This window comes from Pithys albifrons, chromosome Z, assembly GCF_047495875.1.
Source record: "Pithys albifrons albifrons isolate INPA30051 chromosome Z, PitAlb_v1, whole genome shotgun sequence".
NCBI lineage: Eukaryota > Metazoa > Chordata > Aves > Passeriformes > Thamnophilidae > Pithys > Pithys albifrons.
This window is the reverse complement of record NC_092497.1, coordinates 42,306,153-42,322,614: the sequence shown is the minus strand read 5'-3', so window position 1 is coordinate 42,322,614 and position 16,462 is coordinate 42,306,153. Positions and strand designations below refer to the sequence as shown.

The 16,462-nt window shown below is 37.9% G+C and overlaps 1 protein-coding gene across 5 annotated transcripts in view; it reads left to right on the top strand.

The window, feature by feature from the left end:
* The window catches only part of LPAR1 (lysophosphatidic acid receptor 1), a 69,340-nt gene that overhangs the window by 13,780 nt on the left and 39,098 nt on the right, over positions 1 to 16,462 (top strand). For all 5 annotated transcript variants that reach the window (XM_071580857.1, XM_071580858.1, XM_071580856.1 and 2 more), the window contains one exon: positions 6,410 to 6,584. In XM_071580857.1, the coding sequence (XP_071436958.1) occupies positions 6,525 to 6,584 (60 nt within the window). In that variant the 5' untranslated portion in view covers positions 6,410 to 6,524. The remainder of the gene's footprint in view (positions 1 to 6,409; positions 6,585 to 16,462) is intronic.

Below are 16,462 nucleotides of genomic sequence, written 5' to 3'. Positions count from 1 at the left end.
TTTCTTGAAGTTTAAAGCAGTGAGATAATGTAGAAATTACTCAGGAGTCTTCCTAGTTCGTGTTTCTTTGACTTGAAGTGGGGAAATTAGAAATTCTCTTTCAGGGTTATCTTGTTGTTCCTGTACTCACCAATTAAAAAAACATAGTGGAGCTGCTGCTGCAGTTGTTTCACTTTTCATACATCTGAAGAGATATTCATCTAGCAGCCAGCATTTCTTGCATTAAGGGAGATGCTCACTCCTTCCCCCAGTTAGAGTGGGAAGAGGTTCTCCAGCATTAATGAGTGGCAAAGGAATGATCGTCTCTAAGCAATTCTTAAGAAGCAAACATTAATGAAAGTCATTAGGAGATAATGGTAGATAATGACTGAAATAAGTCTGGAGGTGCTGGATAGTAATGGGAAGGCAACCTGACTTGTTGCCTTTAAAGGGCAAACTGCAGGAAAATGAGAAACTGAAGAAGCTGTGCAGATTTTCTTGCATTTTTGAGCAAAGCTCAGAAGAAGCTTTTCAGAGAAGCAGAAGGCTTCAAGGAAAGATGAGGTATCATTCTGGATTTTAAATCAGCAAGGAAATGCTTCCCAGGAGATGGGTGTGGAATAGCCAAAATATGGAAATAATCAGGAAATGAGGTTAAGCAAGTGAGAGAATTGCACTGGATGGGGCAAACTGACCTAGATCAGGGAATTACAGAAAGAATTCTTAAAAAGGATAAGTACATAAAATAAATTGAAGTTTTGTCCAACAGCAAATAAGATTTCAAGTGCCTCAATGTGTAGCAGAGAAAAAGTATCCTGTGTTTCACAGGGAAAAGGTGCATGATTCAGTTGAGCAGAGCATAGTGGTGATACTGTGGGTTTGTCCTTTCAAAATGCATCTTCTGTCTATTAATAAAATGTGGCATTTTCCTCTCCCCCTAAAAGAACCGAAAACAAGATACTCAACTCCAAAATGAAAACAACAAGACACTCAATTCCAAAACAAAAACAATTCCTGAAGGAATGAACAGCTTGCAATTTTGGAACAATATGCTCGTTCATGGTGGTCACAGTTAAACATCTGAAGGCCCCTTCTGGGGGTGAAAATCAGAGCTGGTAAAGAAGAAAAGCAGACATGCATATAGATTCATTACAGACTCTCAAACTGTCTGCCCTTTGGTGGAACCCAGTGCATGAGTGTGGTCAGTCTGCTTTTCTCATTCTCAGAAGGGCTATGAGGTGTGGTGACAGGCAAATTGGAGTGGCATATGTAAAAGATTTCCCTGCAAGATAAGTGCTTCAGGATATTGTATTATCGACTGATTTTTGTCCTTTTTTAATTGAAAATTTGAGAAGATGGGTGGGGTTTTTTTCCTTTTAGATATTCAGATTGATCTGATTTTCTTCTGGGGATGTGGGCTGGGGTTCTAACCTTGCTGTGGTGGAGTGATAGGGAAGGTATCTCTGCTGACTGGTGTGTTCTTTGTGACAGCAGATGATTCCTCTGAGGGAGTGCAACTGCACAGCAATACTATTATATTGTAAATTAGTTCTGTGCATGGTAAGTGATTAAGGTGATAAATTGTGTCCCTAATCTTACAGTGGGTAAGGAGTACAGTTTGATGCAACATTGCCTCTGCAAAGGTCATGTAACTGTTTAGCTTGGGTAAGGAGGTTCCACATGATGCTTATTTGCTGAACACCTTTAAGACTCTATTCCATCATGGGAAGCTTAAGCAGCAGTTTTGTAGTACTCGCATTATTAATTATTGCATCTAGAACAATGATCTTTCCCAGATCAGGCACAGAGCTCCTATTCAGAAACATTTGACTGATGTATTTTTTTCTTTTTAAGCACAAACTGCACTGTGAATGGAGATGACGGATTTTAGATCCTCTGTTGACCATTGTGTGAGTCCTGCTGAATGCAGGGGCAGGTTTTCTTAATTTATATAGAAATAAACTGCTTTCTAGCCTCCGATTTCTACAGAAATCTTCACCTTTTTTCTTTACATAAGAAGGACTAACAGCTGTATTGTGCTCCTGAAAGTGAAGACTGAGGCAGTGGAAACTGTAAGTCTCTTTTAGCTTCAGGAAGTTGCAGACTTCTACAAAACAGCTTTTAAAAACTTTTTGAGCTCTACAGGTGTGAGTTGATGGAAGGCAGAAGGGAAAGTAGAAAAGATGAATTGGTTTCCTTTTTTTTTTTTTAATTAGTAATACACTCTGGGACTTGTGCATTTTAATTTCATCTTTAAGTGAGCTCCCATAATTTTGACTTTTTTTTTTTTACTTTGTGCAGTTATTGTCTGTCTCAATGCATATGAAACGTCTTTTGCCCCTATATAGTGTGCTAGCCCAACAGTGACATGAAAATTTCAACTTGTTTCATGTGAAGGTCTTGGTTTCTTCTGCAGATGTGAATGTAATTAGCTCAGTTTCATTCTGCCTTCAGTCTGTCCTTAATCTTTATTCTTGGACTGAAAAATATCACTAGTTTTTTAGGGTTGGTTGTATCTTTTGTGATATTCACTGTTGCTAGTATGTCAAGTATGTTTTACTCTGTGTTTTTTATTTGATTTTGGTGTGGTTTTGTTTCAGTATTTGCAAGGTAGAGATTTCCTATTGTTGTGTATTTGCAAATTCCGTTCTGTTTTTCTAGACAGTGAAGTTTCAGACTCAAGAAATATCTGGCTTTACTGGCAGGAGCTGCTTGCAGGAAGGTGATGGTACTGCCAGCACATGAAACCATGAGCTGGTCCCTTATTTTTGGCACTCCCCTTCCAGACTTCCACAACCCCTCAGGAAAACCTCACAAACCCATTTTTCTAGTGAATTTATTAATTCTTGTGAAGAGCTTGCAAGTCAGTGAGAAGCTATAGTTCTGTAGTTCTTGAGCTTTATTTGGCTGAGTCACATGTAATAGCTTCAAGATCATGCAGTATCATCATCTTCAGAGTTGTCTAATGCAGAAACTTGAAGTCTGTGGAGTCAAGCCAAAGTGGTACCAAAAGGTGTTCTGGTAGGGGTGCAAAAAAGCAAAGCTGAAAGAAGGAAACAATGCAGAACACTTCATATTGTCCGACGAAGGAGACAGCCACAGGTTATGAAAACTCAGTTTGCCTTTCAGTCCCAGAACCTTAAGGTATATTTTTGGACCTAGATGAGATACTCAGTGATGCAGACACTGTTGACATTGCTGTATCACTGCCAACTTGCAAATCACAGTGTAGTGTGCAAGAAACTAAGGAGGAATAATGGTAATAATTTTTGTCACTGGACTTTGTAATGGATTTTCCAGAATCAGTTCCTTCAGGACCATGTTTTTTGTGATACACAATTGCGTTTCTCTTAAGTACTCCAAGTAATGACAAAATGCATAGTTTCTCGTTTCTGTGGTATCAGACAGCTGATGCACAAGGCATGATGCTTAATCATAGCACATCAGATAGCAGTATATTTTATTTGATGAGGATGTGTTTCTCCACAGAGGATAAGAAACTTTATAATGTTCATTTTAAGAGTTTTAGATACCAACCCAACACGTTTCCCCAGTTTGCAGTTCTCTAGACATACTCAGTAAAGAAGACAGCAGTGTCTATTACGAGAAGAGTACGCAGAGTGGCATTCACCTTCACCATCTGTAGTTCCAGTGGTTGGGAATGATATGCATGAATCCACTTCCAAATTTGTGCTGTGGGGGTTTTTTTAACAGTTTGTAGTGCAGCAAGCTATCAAAATCTCATTAGTAAGAAGCCACTCTTGTGCTTTTGTGTTTCAGACTTTCTCTTTAAAAAGAGATCACATTTTCTGTCATAATGTCTTTTAGTGAAGTTCATTTGAGGATCCTGTTCCCTTTACTTGCAGTTCTTGAAAATTCAGGGCTGGACCCTGAACTCACATGGGTATTAAGTTAGGAGCCACCTTTGTTTTCTTGAATGGAGCCTGCCTGTGTTAGCACTGCTGTGAAAGCACAGTCTCCTCTGTATTTTATTAATGCTGAGGAAGAGGGGGCAGGTTGGGAGTGGGGAGACAGTCTTTTTGTATAGTATATGACCTGTTTTCAGCTGGAATGTTTTTATGAGCCTGACCATTGGCAGAAAGTCTTTATCATTGTGTACATCGTACTCAGGAGGTAGAGAAGCAAGGTGTTTACCAAAGAGGTGCCCTTTTCCTAGCCAAATTAAGGGATCACTAAAACACAAGCAGTGAAAATACAGAGAGGTGTTGAAGGGGACATAGGAAATTGTCATGGGCTTAGGAATTTTTTACTAATCTTGTTTTTTGTTTCTCAGAGAACTAGTGAAAAATGACTACAGGTGTATTTCTTCTCTTATCTATATTAAACGCTCATTGAATTTTTGTGGGTTAAGCTTTTTCTGACGTTTGTGTTCTACCTGGAGTACCTGGAGATAGCTGAAGAGACTTCAAGAAGTTTTTTTCCTTAATTTTTCTTTTCTGCTCTATGATGCTCCCTATTAATAATGTTCATTTTCTCTCCTTTTTCTGTGGCATACAGGATTCTAAGCGTTCCTCTGGTTTTGGTTTAGAAAGTATTCCCTAAAGTCTGCTTCAAGTGTAAATCCCCCCTCCCTCCCCCCCCTTCGTTATGCAAAGGTGGCAGCATTTCAGGATTAAGAAAAGAGAAAAGATTTTAAATGAAACTAATAATGATATGTTGTAAATTAGGTGCCCTGAAACTGATGCTCTTTAGCATGTTTTGAGAACAGAAACTAAGGTTTTTGAGATCTTATGTAAGTTACCTTTGCAACAGCTCATAAGATATTGATGAGGTGTGCAGGTTGAAGATTTTGAGGCTGTTGATGGAATTGTACTGAAAATCAGTGTTTCCTTTTTCAAGTAGCAAAGCCTCCCTAAGTCAGAATTTCAAGCTGATGCTGTCTGTACCCATCATCTGTCAGGTACAGTGGAAAAAATTAGTGAATTTCAGAAAATTGGACAAATTGTCACTTTTGAAAAGGAAACAGGAAGCCTGACGATTGTGTTGGTTCTCCAGGAGAGGTGCTATGTCTCCATTTTCTGTCCTCTCTATGAGTATAGTTGTAGGAATTTGGGGCAAGGAATGGAAAGAATGAAAGATTACTAGCAAGAACTCAGTAGGAAAGAACAGGGTCATTAGAAAGCTATATAAATATGGAAAAAGTGATCCTAGAGCTTGGAAGATGAGACAGCTACATGTGATGTAAGGCATGTGGGGATGTGCTGTAATGTGAAACAGGCATTTCAAGATCATACTTTTTAAGAAGGAGGAAAAATTTCCACAGTGATGTGCAAGGGCTGATTTTAAATGAACAAGGCAAAAAAAAAGACATAACTAAATCAGAAAAGCATGCAGAGTGTAACTTGCTTACAGCACTCTTCTGTTCTTTCTTGTATTGGTAAGTTAGTGTTGCCTTTGAAAAAATGAACTGGTCGCCGGGAAAGTTACTGGCATTGTTGTATAATTACACCATGCCTCAGTTTGAAAAATACCAGTTAAGTTTGGAGTAATTTTTGGTATGTTTGTTGGATGCCAATTACACTTAATGTGAGTAGATTTCTGCTATGACTTGCGAAATAGGAAGTGGTAAATAGGGAGAGCAATAGGTCTCTCTCCAAAGTGACTAATTTGTGGGTTGTGTTGTATATGTCTAGCCTGATTGGGAGTTGGGGAAACCTCTGCAGTTTTTAGCCCAGAATTTTAAAATGAGATTGGTTTCTTGGCCATTTACAGTTTTCCCTGCCCAGCTCCACCCTTTTTTTGTTTGTTTTCTTTGCACAAATAATAGAAAAAGGCAAGAAAATAATAGAATATACAAGCCTTTATAAAGGCTGATCTTTATAAACATGATAGCTATGAAAATAACTTCATTCTCTTGGATCAACTGATCAAATTTTCATAGCAATTCAGTATATTCATGTACTGCAAATCTGTGACTACCTGGAATAAAGGATGTCATAATGTTTGTTTTTCTTAATAAAGAAGAAAAGTTCATGCAGTCACTGAACTGTTGAACAGCATTGTTGGGGGAATAAATGTATCCTAAATTCTAGCAAGTAGTTCTGTGAGTACTCTTTTGTGGGGGTTTTCTTTTTTCCTATTGTTGCAGGAAAAAGGTTAATACAATTCCAATACTCTGTAGGTGACCGTATTTTCTTCAAGCCTAGTCATGATCTGTGCATTAGCCTTCTTGCTGAATTCACTTTATGTGAATTCTAGTTTGTGCGGTCAAGTGAATTTTTTTGCTGTTCTGGACAAAATTCTAATACGCTCTTTGAAACTTTTCCCGCAAATCTCTTGCGAATGGTCATGTAAGCAAGTGGAGCTATACAAACTCACAGATTTGCATTGTAGCAGCCAAGGGGCTTGGTTATTGACTGTGGACCCAGTTCTCTTATTATTCTCAACAACTTTTTTTCCTTCCTCTTAGGAGCAAATATCAGCATGACTAGAGTCTAAGGAAGGGCTTCTGTGTTCCTGCCAAGAATTTGCAGGTACAGAGAACAGTGCAAGGACAGCAGGGAGCAGGGACATTTTGAGTTACCATGGATATCCCCACTGTTTTGGTGCCGTCCTCCATGATGTCCCAGCCTGAGGTGATTGAGGTGAGTAGAGCACAATGGAACTCTGGCAGATGAACTGTTTGCACCTCTGTATTATTGTATCACTGAATCATAGCTTTTTCTCTTTTCTCATTTCTGAGTGTCAGGGGAATTTTTGCTGAAATACTGTGTTAAAAGACACTGGTTGTTTGTTAAGAATGTTGTTATACTTTGACACGTGACATTGGTGTGATATACTGGTATTTGTAGAAGAAAACACATGGCAAAATATGATTTTAATGACTGCATGTAGATGATCACTGCACTATAGTTTGATTTTACTGTGCCTATTAAATACAAAGTAGAAAGCTGTAATATGGATAAATTGGCCTAACACCAAAGGAAACTTCAGTTTCAGTGTTCTTATCAGAAAGGTTTTAAGCTAAACTAGCAATAAAATTAATAATACACTTACAATTACTAACACACTGATCTTGTTTTCATGAATACAAGTGTATCTTTCAGACTTTGAATTTATAAATACGTAAGGGATTTCTTTAGCCCCATGGACTGAACACCAAGTACTTGTGTATTCTGATGAAGTAAAAGCTACAAACAGAAAAGGAGATATTCATAACAACAAAGATTTCATTTCAAAAAAGTATTTTCGAAGTTCTTTTAACTTCATAGAGATCCAAGTGCCTGTTACAATTTAAAACTTTTAAGGGTACTGAAAAGGGCACCACAACTGATGAACAAAATACCTGGCAGGAGGTGGATGCTGCATGCTTGTGTTTCAGGCTGCCTAGCTACTGCTAGACTCATCTCCCTTTCTGGGGAAGGCTCCCCCAGACCATGTCTGTACATGCTCTGCAAGACGTTTGCACCCCTGTCTCCACTGGTTGTCTGTTTAGAGCCTTCGTTATGTAGGAGAAATTTGTGTATCTGAAGATTGTTGTTCAGGTCAAATGGCTTCTCAAAGGGAAAATGAGATCATCTGTGGTGTGAGAATGACTTGTCCTTATAAATCCTTTATAAAGGACTTCATGATCAGCACCACAGTTACCATTCTGTTGTGTGGACTAAATACACATGTCCTGGATCTGCTGGAAGTTTTGTCTGAATAAATTCTGCCTGCACTTTTATCACTAGACCAAAGACTAGAAATAAATAGATGATTCTGATCAGTCAGCTCTCCCTCCATGCTTCAGTTTTAGATACTGTATTTCTTTTTTACTTGGGAGCCAAAAAGAAATGGCAACAGGAAGCAAAGGAAAGACTGGTGCCTCAGCGTGGGAGATCATGGTAGAAAAAGGTATCATTCTCTCAACCTCATGTTGCGAAAATAGACTCAAAATTGACTTACGTGCATGCATGAATGCCCACAGATTTCAGTAAATCATTGTGATGATTGTTGATATAAGTCTTCAACTGTATGTAAAAGAGTAGTATCTCCAATCAGCTGTGAGTCACATGTATATTTCTTTTTCACCGACAAGGACATAACAAGTCACATATGTAAAGAGACGATCATTGGATGGAAGTATTGAATTAAAACACTTTTCATACTGGGACTGTAGGTTTGTCTTTCAAGTTTCTGTTGACATACAAAGGAATTTTTTGATACAGTTTAGAAAACAACATTGATTAAAATACCTTTTTTTTTTTCCCCAAAGGACATTATTTTGCCTTTTAAAACTGAGCAAATCCCACAGTGTGTTGCAGAAGACATTTAGAGACTAATGTTTTAAGGAAGAATATTCTTTAAACTTGAAAATAGTCTTGCATGCTTTTTGCATGAGCTTGGTGGCATCCTAGTTACAAAAAGAAGTGTTTTGCTACTTTCCTTTAAATTTTCTTTATTTTTAATTTTTTTAAACTCCAAATTTTCCTTTAGCATTGCCAGCATAGTTGGCTTCCTTCACATTTGATAAATTTAGACTTAGAAGTAAATATTACCTATTTTGTATACCCAGGTATCTGTATGTAGATGTGTGTACACATTGCATTAATAAATACTCCTCTACCTATCATCAGTCCTTTTACTGCACAGGGCAAACAGGTACAGAGTCTTATTTACAGTGGGAGAGAATTCCAGAGATGTCAGAAGGACATTTTGCAATCCAGAGCCCACTCTCACAGGTTTTTGCTTGGGCTTCAATCCTGCAGATGCTCATGGTGTCACCACAATAAGGGATGTTCCTGCTCATTTAGTTGCAAATGGTATTTTTCCCAAGATTTGTCTTCTGAGTCAGGTAACAAAATATTCACATTTTTAAAAAGTTTTTGAAAGTCACTTCTTGATACCAGATGTGAAATTGTTATTACGGTCTTAAAAGATTCATATTTCTAATATATCGACATAGGAACTGCTTCTGGTGCTCTCTACAACACTGCTGAAGCAATGCGTTTACCACAGTCCTATTTTTTCATCCCCTCCCAATGCAGTGGCCTATCCAAAGCTCCCATCTTCTTTGCCTACTCCCCAGCATCTAGTTACCAGACACAAGAAGTGGTGATTAAGAGTTCAGGCATCCTGGTCATGTGTAAAGGTAGAGGACAAGTAAAATTTCAGGGTAGTTTGGCTGTCCATAACTGAGATCTGAAATAGAAAATAGTTGCAGAACAGCATTCACAATATGTCATAGAAGTCAACAAAACAAAAAGATTTTCCAATAATGCTTTGAGTTTTTGCAATGGGGGTTTTATTGTAAGGCAATAAATTAAATAAATCACTATATCACAGTCTAGAGTTTTTTGATTAGATAAGCCATTCTGCTCTTAAAGAGAGGGAAATAAAACTTAACAGAGCTTTTTGATTTTTAAATTGGAGATATTTTGTGGTACATGTTATGACTTCATACCTCAGCTATGTAGAATAAAAATGATCATATAGAAACCTGACTATTTTGGTAATGCAGTAAACAGAAAGTTAAATAATTTTGTGAGAAGTATTTAGCATCCCAGAGGGCTTTGCAAAAAAGAGACATTGCAAGTGGTGATCTAAATTAGTGAAAGTTCTCTGTGAAGTGATTAGTATATTTTCTTTTTGTGAGGTGGCATGAGATGAATTCTTCAGTAAAAGCTTTGAAGAAAAACTTATTTGAGCTCTGGTTGCTTAATGAACCAGGAACTTGGAACAGTGCTTCAGAAATGCTTAAAACAAGGAAACAACAAAAATTCATAATTCTTTCTTTGCTTTTGCCAAAATTGGATCCTACCAGCCAAATACTAGAAGTAAATGATTACATTTAAATAACTGCCTTGCAGCTGTTCCAAAGAGAAATCTAGAGCAGTTACTATTATAATGGCCTTTCATACCCTCAGCCAGAAAACACTTCTCCCACTCTGTGCCACTAATACTTTCTATTTTCTCCTCTTTTTTGTTTGATTTGGACTGGAAGAGATTTAAAGTATTATTGCCACAGAGTGATCATTCTTTTTATATATGTTTGAGAATAGAGTACTGTGCGATAGCACAGCTGTTGTGTTGTGTTGTTTTCCCCAACAAAGTCCAACACTATTTGTGTTTTGGGTATGTTGCCCAAAGTTCTGCAGTCAACAAATGTGTGGATGGTTTTTTTCTTCCCTTTGAGCTGAATAAACATGTTAACCTCTTTACCAAAACAGATCTCTGGGGGTGGTGAAAAAGATAAATGAGAGAACAAAAGGAAGTGGTGAGACTGGAAGAAATGGTTTGGGATTAGGAGTATATCTCTTAGAGACATCATATGGGAAACTAAAGTACCAGTACATTTTGGGGATTTTTTTATTTATTCTTTTACTAAGTGAGATTACTGAGGCTTCAAAATGCATCTCCTTTTTGTTTAAAGTAAACCAATACTGCCTATAGGCAGGTATTCACTACTGTATGAACAAGTTACTTACAGAAAATGAAGTTGCTTATAGAAACACCTTTTGCTAAAAGTCAGAGAGAGAAACATTTTTCTACATTCTGTTTATGTATTTCAAAATATTTCAGTTCCTCAAAGCAAAGAAACCCACATTTTCTAATGTGTATTTCATTAAGAAAATGTGTTTGCTATGGTAAACACAGGATAATCTTGTGTTTGCATTTGTAAATCTCAATTTCCAGCCCCAAAATGAAATTTTCTATGTTGATTAACATAAGCATTTTGCTTGTAGGCTAAAGTTTCCCAAGTGCTCACTTTGCTCATTTGGTGGAAAGTGTGCCCTCGAGACAGAAGCAGTCCCAACAGCCTACAGCATTTTTTCAGCATGAAATGGCATCTTTCAGCTGCTGTAGCCAATAATTAATTCCAAGCTTGGCTTACTGAGCACTCCAGTAGGCCCAAAGGATGCATGTTGTAAATCATTATGCATGGAAACCCACTTGGGATGCTGTAGGTGCAGATTTTTGTTTCCCTCCCATTGCTTCCAGTCTGCCTTCTGAAATGAACAGATAGGAGACTGTCTGCTGCACCTCTCCAGAAAGCTCACTCTGGTCTTGTGGTCTTTGAAAAAGGTACATCCTGCACTGCATTCATCCTCACAGCAGCATTCAGGGACTCACAGCTGGTTGGATGTCTGTCTGTGATGTTCAGATTGAGGGTAAGGCAAGTAGGTAACTGGGGAGTAAACTCAGCAGGATAATGGAGAAGCCCAGTCAGCATCATGGCAAAGACTTATTTTTGAAGGCCTAAGAGGTGGAATATTTCAGTCACAAAAAGAGATGATAGAATACAGTTGTCTTCTGTGTCTCCCACAAAGCTACAAGGTGTTGAGCCTGTTATTCCATGTTTGGCTAGTATTTTGTGAAGCTCAGGTTGTCAGGTAAGCTTCCCCACATGGAAACCAAACTTGAAGAGCTTTGCAGAAACCCTCACTGTGACACTTGGACTAAGTACCCAGTGTGGGCTCAATATGCTTGTTGTGTGGCAAAGCCAACTAGCTTATTTTGCAATACATCCACATTAGAGTGATGATCTATCTCCCTTTGAAGGAAGCTTGGAATGCTGAGATGGGTGGCAGAGAAACAACAAATCTTAATTAATCAAAGTATATAAGACATTCTAGCAATGTGAGGGAGGGTATGAAGAGTGTAGAACTGTGCTCTGATTCAAACAGTGTTCATTTCCTCTTCAACTGGAAAACATTCATAAAATCATTTGGGCAGTACTTGTGAGGGATGCAGCTCATATGAAAATGCTAGATCTCTGTAAAAGGAGCAACAGTAAAACCATATCTGAATTGCTGGGTAAGTTGTGGACAGGTGAGTCTACTGGCTTATTGCTGGGTTGGATTTTTTTGTTTTTCAGTTCTTCTATCTTTCAATTTCATAAATTTTCTTTTGCTTGCAGAATTCTGCAGTGAACAATACTTCATGTGCAGGTACATCCACAAGTGTGTGCAGGTGCATGCATGCTTCTTTTCTGCAGCAGTAGAAAATGGAGAAGTTGAAACCACAGACCTGGCATTCTGGGGCCCTGTGGGGCCAGCTCAGAGTGTTCTTGACCATCAGTGCTCCTCACTAGTGCTCTTCTGTTTGAATAGGGAGTTGCATGGCTTCTAATTTATCGATCCTCAAAAGCTGTAGGGCTGATTAGAGGTATTTGAGACCTGATAGTTAGAGACCTTAGCATCTTCCAAAAGAAAGGCATTTTTAGAGTTTGCAGGACTTCCTGATCTGGCACATTCCTTTTTTTGACTCACAGAAGCTTTTTTGAACTTGCTTTTGTAGTAGTAAGCAGTGAATAAGCACGATGGAAGGTCAACAACCTCCCTCGTTTTATAGCCAATCTGTGGAGGTTGTAATCATATTCCAAAAGGATCTCTGTCACTTGTGAATTAAACATTTCAACAGTAAAATTGCAACTTTTCCCAGTGTTGCTGGTGACTGGGTTTCTTTGCTACACTAAGTGCCTAACTATGTTGAGTTTCCCTTTCCAGGTATAAACTGTAGGATACAGAGAAATTCCCAGTTCATTTTCTAGTAGTTGAGATCTTTGTCAACTCTAAGACTCTGTAGTAAAAAAGCCTGCTATAAAAGCATCCTGAAAATTACTGCATACACTAGTTGTTGCCACACAATCCTTAAGTAACTTCATGTTTATCATATTGTAAAAGAATAGCAGGGATCCCCTTGCAGAGATATTAATTTTCTCCTCTCTTTTCTATAAGAAGGGCAAAAGTCTAGTGAAATGACATAGCCTGCTGTAACAGAACCACCACATCTTACCATACAGGTTTTTCTTCAAGTCCGTTGAGTGATTGCTTTGGGAGATGAAATTCTGAAGAGGCAGAGCTGTTTTATGTGAGTTGTAGGGTTCTATATTTTCATTGTGCAGATGAAAATACATTTGTTTCTAAGGCATAGTAAGCATAAGGCTGCAATGGATCATGACCCTGGTGACTTTTTGATTATTTGACTTCTACTTTTATCTTTAAAGGAAACATTTTTCCCCTTTATTTTAAAGCTTTTCTTTCTTTTGTGTTCTGCAGTTTAAAAAATAGTTAATGGTTCTCATTAGTGAATGGAGAAATTTTTTTGCAAATTGGATTTTTTTTCTCATCTGTTGCAACTTTCATAAAATCCACGTTTAGCAGTGGTTTGTTGAGAAAGTATTTACATATTCATTCAATTTTTGTATACTTACTTGCATATCCTTATTTTAAAGATACTAATTTATACCCTTCTTTGGAGATTTTGAAGGTGGTAGTTCCCTGATGTTTTTCAGCTCCAGCCCTTCTGACATGTGGATAAACTTAAGAGTATTTACCTAAGCTGAAAGCAGTGCTACTGATTTTCCATTCACTGCTGAAATAAATGTAAAGATATAAGACAATATTGTGGTTTTGTAGTCTTAGTTTGCCATTCCCGTATTAGCCAAATAAATTGTGTTCTGAGTAAGAAAACAGCAGCACGTCAAGGTTAATTCAGTACAGGAGAAAAAGGAGAGGAGTAGACTCTGCTTGGAGATCCTAGGGTTAAGATATTTTTAAGAGTTCTCCTGGGTATGGACTCATTTTTGTGGCTTACAAGTTTCAAAAACACTGTAAAAGTCAGACCCTAGTATTCAAAGAATGTTCAGTCTGTTTTCTTCAGCAAGAAATAAATGCACCCGTGCTTACAGGGAGTGGGGAGATAGGGGTTCTTCTGCTTTTTTTATATTTTTTTTCCTTTTTTTTTTTTTTCCTTTTAGATCGACTGAGAAACTCTCCAAACTCTCAAACTGCAGAGGGGCTTTTAAACTGATCATTTACCCCTCTGGCACCTTGTACTAATTAATTCTTCGTTTAGGCAGTACCAATCAGTGGTGTTTGAAAACTTTTTGGTGTTTGTTTTACACCCTAAGTATCTCTCCATACACAGCCCTCACCCCATGGGCTGTCTCTCACAACTTTGCTGGCAGGATCTAGAGATCCCCTCTCACCTTCCTATTCCAGGCAGCCAATGTCTTCTCCAGTCTGGTTGCTTCCCCAGGAGGGACAGGGAGTAATGGGCTGCTCACCCACCAGCATCCCATGGTGAACCTACCCCATGTTGTGGATCCAAATCATCACTCTAGGCTGTGATAGAAAGGTAGGACAGCAGCAAGATGAATCAAGCATGAAACATAGGAAAGTTTCTTACACGAGTTATTCTTCCCAGTCTCCACATTGCTACCCCAGTGGTGGGATCCCATACAACCAGAGGAAAGGAGACAACCAGACAAATATAACAAATAGTGGCTGAAAAGGCCAGTGCCAAGGTTACATTCTAGCTGTTGGATGACTACTGACTGACTTTAAAAGAAGAGTGTGCTTTGTTTATTAAGTTCTGGTGCCAGATTTCCTGGTCTGTGTGTACTGTGTTGTAGCTATAACTACGGCTCATGATATTAAGAGATTTAACTCCATATACTTGGGATTTTCTTGGTCTTTGGTTTGGGACAACGGTGTCTTGAGTCAACTTCATATGGCTAGAGGAGATTTTGCTTTTAGCCTGCTTTTAGTCCATTTTATTTTATGTGTCTTATATAACTAAGACATTTTCTTTTTCTACACAGTTGCATCCTACAGGGTTTAGTTAACATGGGCTATTTGCAACTCAGTTTGTCTTAAACTTCTGTTGAGATATACTGAGTAAGTGAGGTAAATCTCAGGGCACCGCACATCTGGCTTACACAGGCAATGAAACACACTGAGTGAAACTTCAGGAAATTAAAGTATAAACTTCCCTGCCCCTTTTCCTGCAGGGGCAGGAGCGGGAATGGGGCTGCCTGCTTGCATATGCCTTTGTGGTATGTTAACACTTTCAGTACTGAGAGATAATATTGCATTTCCCTCCTGCTGGATCCTTTCCAGTCAGCATCATGGCTAAATCTGATGCCTTGGGATTTTTAACGTTTGTGACCTGGGACATCAAAACCTTGCTTTATGATATTTGCTGGCATCTCAGAAGTCCCCTGTTTGAACTTTTGCTAGAAAATTGTCTCTTCTGCTGCTCTTCTCTCCCTTGGGAGTGAAAAGATTACTTTTAAAAGAGATCACAGGTTTTCTATTAGAATGCCCTGAAAACAAAGCTGCTCAAAAATTCCTTATATGAACACAGAATTTTGTTTTTCTGTCTTCAAAATGAGAGAAGCACCAAGTGACCCTCATGCTAAATTCTCTGAGATTGCTCAAGTGCTGTCATGCTTTTAAATTTAAGAAGTCTAACTCTGTAACATTTTACATACTGTTATGCATGTTGCATACATTCAGCCCTGGCTTGACATTTCATGAATAAGCCAAATTTTTTTATCATATCTTGTTTTAGATTTAGATGAAAATGTTGCAGAGGATATTACAAAATCAGGGAATAATTGACATTCTCAGCCCTCTTGCAAAACAAAGACAAAAAGAAAAAAGGAGGAAAAAAAAGTAAAAACACGATAGTTAACCACATTTTACATTTCTGAATTAAAAATATGTGTTCTTCCAGGTATAGCAGGCCTCTTTCTAGTGGAGCAGCAGTGGAGCAGGCATCATATATGGGCAGCAGATATCTGAAAGAAAAAAATCAGATCAACAAATATATTGGCAAAAATAATTTATTCAGGATCACAAAAATCCACTAAAACCTGCATCCAGATAGTCCCACAGAAAGCAAAACAACAGTGTATTCATATAGTTAATGCGCATGTTGGCAAGCATTTATAAGGGCCACTAATTCATTCGTATGACTTCCTCTCTCCCTCAAGGGTTCTTATACTTGACCTGTTACTATTACAAGATCTTTAACCAAAGAATTAAAGCCAGATGTCTTGTAGCTAAGTCTCCTTTTGTTAAATATCCCTTTTAAATCATTTTTTCTGTGCAACTGAGGGATCCTGCATGAGAACTCTTAAAAATTTTTCTATAATTAAGGCTGAAAGTCTTCAAACCTAAGAGTTAATGTATCCGAGAGGAACAATAAAAGTTTTATATTCACCGTGCTGAGAAATACTATTTACTCTAGCTTTTTATTATCCTGGGCCTGCAAATGCTTCTGATCGATGTTTAGGTAGGAGGTGAAATCTTTCTAAAAAGACCTTTTTCTTTAACATAAATTTAAATGTATTGGAATGCATCTGGGATATAGGTGGAAAATTTTGTATATTGTTTTATTGGAGTTGGCTTAATTGTGTTGTCAAATGTAGAACTTAAAAGAAACAGAAATACCTTTGGGTAAGTCTAAGGAAATCTTTTATTAGATATTATTTTGACTTGAGTTCAATTACTAATCCAGTTTCCAAGTTCTGTCCATTTTTGATTTCAACATGATGGTTGGGTTAGCTGTAGCACTTTCTGCAGAATGACTGGAACTGTCCAAAGCATGGTTTAGTTTGTACCTTTGAATGGGAAGAAATTCTCATCCTTTTCATATTGTTGACCTGTTCTTTGATTGGGCTTATTACCTGTGTTTTTGCTATAACTGGCCCTCCTTTTGTAAAAAGTCAAGTTTAGTCAGTAGAGTT